Below are 8,986 nucleotides of genomic sequence, written 5' to 3' on the forward strand. Positions count from 1 at the left end.
ATGGCATAGTTTAGCCAGGGTTATCATATGTGAGGCTATCCCCATGCTTTACCTTACATGAATGCAGCCCAGTGACAATTGTTCATCGTAAAATATTAATATTAATCCTTCCATATTTGCTTCCCAAATGCAAATCTTAAACCTTTCAAGTCTAAGGTATTCACAGTACGTTATTGTTACCCATGCAAAACATGCGAGTGGCTGGTATGAGCCTTGTATTCAGGTGAAAATTGAAGTAATAATAGTTCATATCTTTAGTCCTGTCTTTCTACAAAACTGTGAAAATGATTTTTTTCTGCATGTACGTTGTCCGAAATGCAACTGCTCCATCTGAATTGTGCATATTCTCCTTCGTACACTTCACCTAGCCTCCATAGCATGCCAAAAACTGGGGGTTTGGGGGGAACTTCATGGTATTTGGGAGCTTTTATGTGCTATTTTCTGATCGCATATAGACAACATAGCCGGCCTGGTTGAATTACCCCCGTTTTTAGAACTGGGCTAATCAGAAAACACCACCAAACCCCAGTTCTATAAGCCTGCTACGGAGGCTACCATCTGATAGTTAATTGTGCATATACTCCTTCACCTGCACAAGGGCCACAACCCCCAACTTGACACCGAACGGCCCCGCAACGTGTAAGCGTGCCCCGTTCCAATCTTGGCGTAATTAAATGGCGCTTACCACGCTCAATTACCACAATCACACAAATAGCATTAAGCAATTTCCTTCCAGCGTCGACGCGAGGGTCTGCATGGGGGCGGCGTGGAAACCGGTCGTGGGCTGGTGCGTGGGAGTGACGCGTGAGGATATATTTAGTTTAGTACTACGTTTAGTTCTTCTAAACGCCGCAAATTCACAAAATTCTGACACTGTACTGTACATTGTGATTACTTTTGTATAATCTCCAAGCAGATGTTTCGGTGGTGGCAAAAGACGGTATCAAATTGGCCAGGTAGTATTCCTATTTGCCACCGAAAGGATACTGTCTGGCCAATTTGATAATGTCTTAACATCTGCTTGGAGATTATACATAATGTGCGTTTTTTTTAAATATATTTCAACGTTTCATTACCAAACATGGCCACGGCACACTCAAGTTATATCAACTTATGCCGCCACCAACACAGAGTACAAATACAGGACATGACAATACTCATTTCCACCTGAGTGAAGTGAGGAAAGTCGTGTAAAGTGCCTTACCCAAGGGCATGTCAGGACTCGAACCCTGGACCTCTTGGTTCTGAGTCAAGCACTCTCCGCTACGCCACACGATCCCTCTACCGTTCTACTTGTTTCAGGGTATTCTCATTGCGTTCTAAACGCCGAGGGGTTTAGCTATCGCTCATTTACGACCAGAGGCATGTCGATAACCCCCACACAGACCCTCTGCTTTGTAGGGAGCCCTTTCTTGCTGGAATCAATGAGGTGGGAAACGACGATCATTTAGGGTACTCAGCCCCGCAGAAAACCCATTATGCCGCTTGTTCAGGTAATGTATATTCCCGCCCCGCGATTTGCCGTTAATAGCATCATACAAATTAACAAGTCCCCGCCGCGGCGGCCTATCATATAAATAGCTTCCGCAGGCTCTCCACTAGTGAGGACTTTGGAGGGAAGTCGTGTGTATGGTGGCCGTACCGACTTAGCTACAATCGACGTTAAAATCGTCCGATTCGTGGTTTTCCAATCCTCTCTGACCAAACTCCGTGCTCGAAGTTTTGTCAATCTATATCGATTCTATTCCTCTAGAGCTCTGATTTTTGTATCGTTCCTCAGTCGTGTGCGGATTTTTTTTTATGCAGTAAAAGTTGAAAGCAAAACGATAGTCGAATCGACGACACGTTCATACAAAGACAAACTGTGTGGCAACATCATTTTCTTCTACTCGGGAACCTGAGAATATTTTTTTCCGTGACTGAGAAGCTGAGAGAGAAAAACAAAACGGCATGTCGTACACCATCGAGGGAATCCTGGGCCTGAAGACCGAGAAGAAGCAAGAGTCGTCCTCGGAGGAGAAGGCAGGGGACGCCGAGGCCGGGAGTGACTCGGATCGGCAGACCATGTCTCCCAACGAACAAAAAGGTTGGCGGCTTTTCTTCCTATGCTCAATTACCAGTATTGAACATAATGAATGAATGAATGAAGACCTTTATTGTACAATTTGCCCCACTGGGCTAAAGACAGTTCACATATTGACAAAGTACATCAATGTTGATAATAAAAATGCCATAGTACACAAGTACTTTCAACTTCCTCTCGCTTTCTGGTAATCTTATAAATGTAGTTGGCAGTATGAGTAGTTAGAGCAGGTTTGTTAAAGACTACAAGGAATATAAATTTCTGTATACTATTCAAATACTTAAATTGGGAGAATGAAAGACCTTTATTGTACATTTTTGCTCATTGCGAACTAAGTACAGGTCACGGCAAGTAGCGATGGTAGATATATCTATAGTAAAACTACATATATACAGGTTCTGCTCCTTCTCACTTCTTAAGACAGTTGTACATGTATGAACATATGGAGCTTATAGTACGAGGATTATCGAGTTTCATGAGAAATGTGAATTTGTCTTTCGTATCTTGTATTCTAAAACTAGGGAAATAATCTTTTATATAATTGAAGAGAATCTTTCATTATTATATAGAGTACAGTCCACAATAAAATGACTCTCGTTTTCAATCTCATAATTCACATGATCATTTCATAGTTTTCCTTCCACTACATCTAGGTAATCTTCTTCGTTACATGACAAATAATTTAGAGATGATTCAAAGACACCTTGGTTTTTCATAAAAAGAAGTAGATTTATGTCTGATATTGTCATGAATTGTGAAAGCTTGTAACAGTTATGTCATTTTACTATAGGGTCTTCTGCTAAATTTATCTTCCTTCTAGCAACGTATGAAAATACCCGTTTCTGACAATGCATGAAAAGATCCATATGACAGACAATTTAGAGATGTCTAAAAGACACCTTGTTTTTTTTCATGAAGAAAAGTGGATTTATGTCTGATATTGTCAGGATTGTGGAAGCTTGTAACAGTAATGTCATTTTACTATAGGGTCTTCTGCTGAATTTATCTTCCTTCTAGCAACGTATATAAAAATACCTGTTTCTGACAATGCATGAAAAGGTCCATATGACAGACAATTTAGAGATGTCTCAAAGACACCTTGTTTTTTATGAAGAGAAGTAGATTTATGACTGACATTGTCATGAATTGTGGAAGCTTGTAACAGTTATGTCATTTTACTATAGGGTCTTCTGCTAAATTTATCTTCCTTCTAGCAACGTATAAAAAAATACCCGTTTCTGACAATGCATAAAAAGATCCATATGACAAGCAATTTAGAGATGTCTAAAAGACACCTTGTTTTTTTTTTTCATGAAAAGAAGTAGATTTATATCCGATATTGTCATGAATTATGGAAGCTTGTTACAGGTATGCCATTCCAACATATGTAGAGTCTTCTGCTAAATTTATCTTCCTTCTAGCAACGTATATAAAAATACCCTTTTCTGACAATGCATAAAAAAGGTCTATATGAGGCTCTGTCCTATATTTTTATCACAAACGCTAAATCAGTGACAATAGAACGATTCTATGCGGCATTCGTTTTTACAATAGCTTAACTGGCTCACTTGATCGAGGAATCTAGGTTCCTTGACAATGCTGTATCTTTAAATAACAGTTTAGTAGAAAGGGCTGTTTTTCAAAATAATTTAGCAAAAATGTTGCCAAGAGAAACGAAGACCAGTAACTATATTTGCGTACATGTTGTATGAACGACTGATAGAAAATAATAATAATAATAATAATAACCTAATAATAACAGCTCTAAAACTACTCAAATACAGAGGTTCGACTTCTTCTCGTTTCTTTGTGATGTTAAAAATATAATTTGAAAAGGGTTTGTTTAATACAGTATGATCAAAGCGCATAAGAAAGATGTATTTTTCATTATCAGTCAAGTATTGGAAGGATATATGGAAACGTACTTGTAATATGTCTAAAAAGATCATTTCTATCATTACTATATAAACTACGATCTACGACAAAATGAACAAATAATCGGGAGATATAATGCCCAACAGTGCCCTAGTTCTGTGGGAATATTTCACATAGCAGTCTTACATGTATCTCCTAGGCTTCGTGACTCTCTTTGTCTGCTGTAGATATATAGAGAGATAGAGAGAGCAGCCGCCATACTGTTTTTGTGTTATTATGCTATGTGCTATTTTCCAAACATGGTACAAGCTTGTCGTCTAATAATTCATATCAAAAGGTCTAGTTATTGACCAAAACATTATCAGAAACGTTAGAGTTACTGTAAAAATATGTGAACTTAAATTTTCTATGTGTTAGTTGCGGTTTTCCAAACATCAGGCATATTACAATAAATGAACACGAACAGACATTTTCCTATGTTTTTTATCATGTGTTATTTTCCGAACATAGTACAAGATTGTCGACTAATATGTATATCAGAAGGTCTATTTAATGACCACAAAAACCGTCAGAAACGCTGGAGTTACTGTATAAAATATGTAGACATAAATTTTCTATGTGTTAGTTGCCTTTTTCCCGATCATCAGGCATATCACAATAAATGAACACGAACAGACAATTGCCTATGTGTTACGTGTTTTATCATGTGTTATTTTCCAAACATAGTACAAGATTGTGGACTAATAATGTATATCAGAAGGTCTATTTAATGACCACAAAAATCATCAGAAACGCTAGAGTTACTGTAAAATATGTAGACATAAATTTTCTATTCGTTATTTGCGGTTTTCTGGATCATTAGGCACATATCAATAGATAAACACGAAGATACCTGCATTTTAGTGACACGGACATAGAAAAAACAACTGAAAGTCAAAAGCGATACATACGACGTAGATTTTTCGTTTTAAAAATGGATGTTAGGGGAAAACTGCGCTTTAGTTGAGGTTCATTGAAAATCAGGACATACCAAACTATTGAATTGTACGTCCTTTGAAATATGTTGGAATATTTGTATAGTTACCTCTAGAAAGTGTATCTTTTTTCTCTATGTTTACGAACCAGCACAATGCATGTACGTCGTAGACTAATCTGTGAAACATGTGATAAAAATATAATGAATGTCGTTTTTTTGTGCAGCAAATTCGCTTGTATTCAAGAACAAAGGCTCGTGTGTTTTATACATATGAGCAATTTCAGACAAATGCGTCTGGCACGTACCGTACGAAACAGGTCGGTAAATCTGAATTCCTGGAAACTCTTGTTTTATTTAATGTGCTTGGATTTTCCATCGAGGGAAACTATGGTACTTATATTTTGTCTGGTTGAAAAGCGACTTAGATTCGCTAACGAAAGACATTAAAAATGGGCACAATATTACAGGAGTTAGAGTGTCAGCTATTCAGCTATTTGGTTACCCCAAAATATAAGGGCACTCGGACGGCGAAATGAACAGCATTTATTTGTTCAAGCGTTTGATTTGTTTTATTCTCTTTTTTTTATGTACGAGGCCTGGTATTAAATATCGAGTATGATTTAGGTTGCATGATTAGATTTGACGGATGCAATTATTGGTTGAATCAATCAATTAATCAATAAATCAATGATTTATTCACAAGTACAAGTAAAAACAGCACAATGTTAGGCCACGGGGTATGTCAGATTGCGTGAACATAGAATATGCAAATGTTTATGAAATCACGACGTCGCAACGTTCAAAACATTAGGTTTCTCAAATATCATAAATATACTAGTATACAATGACAATGAATACATTTGTAGGTAGCAAAGGTTCTAAATGTAAGCTACAATATAGATAGAGTCATTCTTATGACGAGGTTTACAGTGTTCGTAAGTTGGTCAATCTTTCTATACTTTCTAGACGAAAACATGATTGTATACGGTATAGTTGAAAATCCACACTATGTTAGTACACTTTCATTTAGTATTCTTGTTGCTAAATACTGGATATACATATATTTCATCAAAAATCTCAACTTTACACTTTTTAAAAACAGACTAAACAAACGTTTTGAAATAGAACACGACGAACAATTGCAAGTATAAAAATCAATATTTTGTTTCTTATGTATCATTATGTATCTACTATGGGTTTTTTTTACTGTTGTACTGTGAATGATAATGAAGTTTGATAAAAAAATCTTTCTGTACTTAGTTAAAATTTTTGTTCCAGATGTTGTCAACACTGCGCCTGCGCAGATCTACCCTACGTCAGCTGTGCCGCCGCGGCGAAAACCCCGGCGCATGCGCGTGCGCACCAACTTCACGAGCTGGCAGCTGGAGGCCCTGGAGCGAGCATTCGAAACGACCCACTACCCGGACATCTTCATGAGAGAGGCGCTGGCTCTTAGACTGGACCTCATGGAGTCACGGGTACAGGTGAGGTATATATACTTCTAAATGTTCTTGTAGGCCGGGTGTCACGGGACGCACACTCGGAAACTCTGGCATAATCACTGTACCTAAAACCTAGGCCACACCGCCTTAATTCTACGGATGACATCCTATGGAGACCCCCAAACTAGTGCGCGCGGGCGAACAAAAATTTCCGGCCAAAAATTAAAAAAAAACGCTATTTAACCACAGGAATACAAAGCTGATATTGTGAATTTGCGTAGATACATAGCGACGTATACGGCAAGCCGGCACATGCTGGCTTTTTGCGGGATTTACTGAGATCTTGAGTCGTGAAGCTTCGGCAGCCTGGGTGCCGTCCCCCAGAGTTACCACCGGCTCCGTATTGTCGCTAACCACCATGGACTACCCAGGCCAGATGCTCAGAGGACGTGATCTTTTTTTTTTTTTTAGAACAGGCGAAAATCAATGCACTCGCGGATGTCATCCATAAAATGAAGTCGGTATGGCCTAAAACCCGGACTAAGAGACTTAGTAATTCTTTCCTTCATTGTGCATTTCGTCTCTACGACAAGACAATTTATCAGTTATACCATTAGCACTTAGCTACACGCACTTGTTAATTACATACAATGTACAGATTTAATTGTGTAATGCTTTTCTAAATGTTTTAAAGTGAGTTAAACCATGTTACGAGGAGTGTACGTAACAAATTAGTGTTTTAATGCGATCTGTACTTGAAAATCCTATGTAATAAGGACGAAATTCGTGTGTGTTAGCCTGACTAAATCGCGCTCCTGGCGTGGGGTCATTAACCTCCAGCCGAGAGCTTGTGTATACACAGGCTACGTACGTGTGTGTGTGCCCGCGAGATCCTTACGAAATGCTACACTCTAGCACTAAATACTAAAAGTCTTTGCATTGAAACAGTACTGTATACTATTGTTCATCTACTGTTAGTCATGATGTTGAATACTGTTAATCACTGGATGAATATACCCATTACATTATGGTACGTCGCATTTCTAAACCGGGAATCAAGAATTTATATCAATAATATACGCAAATAGTTCCCGATATTATTTTTTTATATTTTTTTTGGCTTTGTTGTCTTTTATATCATACTTACCGGGGCCCAGCCGGGCGGTCCATAAGACTGTCCGACCGGGCCCCGGTTTGAAAATGTGACCTCAGCATAATCGACGTCCACGATGTTTCTCCCAGGTTTGGTTCCAGAACCGGCGCGCCAAGTGGAGGAAACAGGAGCGCGCTAAGGAGCAGGAGAGAAGCAAGCTGCGGGACAACGGCGCCAGCCCGATCCAGCTCAGCACCACCAGCATCCCCACCTCGGTCGTCAGTACGGACAACGCCTGCCCCCGGCGTGCCGTGTCCGCCCCCTTCATCACCGTCCTCCCGCCCGTCCTCCCGCCCATCGTCCGCAGCCCGCCCATGTGTCTCACCGGGAGCGACGGAGGAAGCGGGCGGCAGACGTCACTGGAGGAGCGGAGGTCCTCCTCCATCGCGACGCTGAGGCTGAAGGCGAAGGAGCACATGGAGAGCCTGAAGATGGCCGGGGTGTCACCCGTGTACGCCGCCGGGGAGAGAGACGACTAGAACACAGAACAGACGAGAAGAATACAGGTTCTAGCTCTAGAACACGGGTTCTAGAGACGAATAGAACACGGGTTCTACAGACGAGAAGAGTACAGTTGCTAGCTCTAGAACACGGGTTCTAGAGACGAATAGAACACGGGTTCTACAGACGAGAAGAGTACAGTTGCTAGCTCTAGAACACGGGTTCAAGAGACGAATTCGAATAGAACACGGGTTCTAGAGACCAATAGAACACGGGTTCTAGAGGCGAATTCGAATAGAACACGGATTCTAGACACGAATAGAACACGGATTCTAGAGACGAATAGAACACGGGTTCTAGAACAAATAGAACACGGGTTCTAGGGACAAATAGAACACTGGTTCTAGAGACGAATAGAACACGGGTTCTAGAGACGAATAGAACAAGGGTTCTAGTAAAAAATAGAACGTGGGTTCTAGATACGAATTCGAATAGAACACGGAGACGATTCTAGCCTTTAAGTTTTCATTGTGTTGCAAAATCATAGTCAGGGTCGGAAAGTAAAGCCATTGTGAGAATGGAGTTTTTATAGTGAGAATCTCGTCTTGGATGTCCGAGAAAAGCAGCTTATCGGTGATGGTAATGTATTTTCTTGTTTGTACACAAAGAAAAGAGCCTTTATATGTGGTCGCTGTTATGCTGAGGTCACATTTCCAAACCGGGGCCCGGCCGGGAACGAAAAGTATAATATAAAAGACATCAGAGCACAAAAAAGTTTTAAGAAATTGATAATGAATGACGACCTTTATTACACATTTTTGCCACACAGGTCAATATGATAATGGGAACTATTTGCGTATATTATTGATATAAATTCTTGATTTTTTGTTATTCGAAACAGCCCGGCCGGGCCCCGGTTTTGAAATGTGACCTCATCATTAGCCTCCTTTGCAGACTTGTGGGGCCAATCCTTCCTTGTGGTGGTCATTTCTTGAAACGTCTGGCCGTTTCCAAAA

General features: G+C 40.0%; 1 protein-coding gene across 1 annotated transcript; it reads left to right on the forward strand.

The window, feature by feature from the left end:
* Positions 1 to 1,950: 1,950 nt before the first annotated feature.
* LOC109483887 (paired mesoderm homeobox protein 2-like) lies at positions 1,951 to 8,153 on the forward strand. Its single transcript, XM_019787028.1, has 3 exons — positions 1,951 to 2,086; positions 6,213 to 6,418; positions 7,619 to 8,153. The coding sequence occupies exons 1-3, from the start codon at positions 1,951 to 1,953 to the stop codon at positions 8,006 to 8,008; spliced, it is 732 nt and encodes a 243-aa protein (XP_019642587.1). The 3' UTR covers positions 8,009 to 8,153.
* Positions 8,154 to 8,986: the final 833 nt, after the last annotated feature.

Source organism: Branchiostoma belcheri, unplaced genomic scaffold (genome assembly GCF_001625305.1).
Source record: "Branchiostoma belcheri isolate BF01 breed outbred unplaced genomic scaffold, Haploidv18h27 scaffold67, whole genome shotgun sequence".
Lineage (NCBI taxonomy): Eukaryota > Metazoa > Chordata > Leptocardii > Amphioxiformes > Branchiostomatidae > Branchiostoma > Branchiostoma belcheri.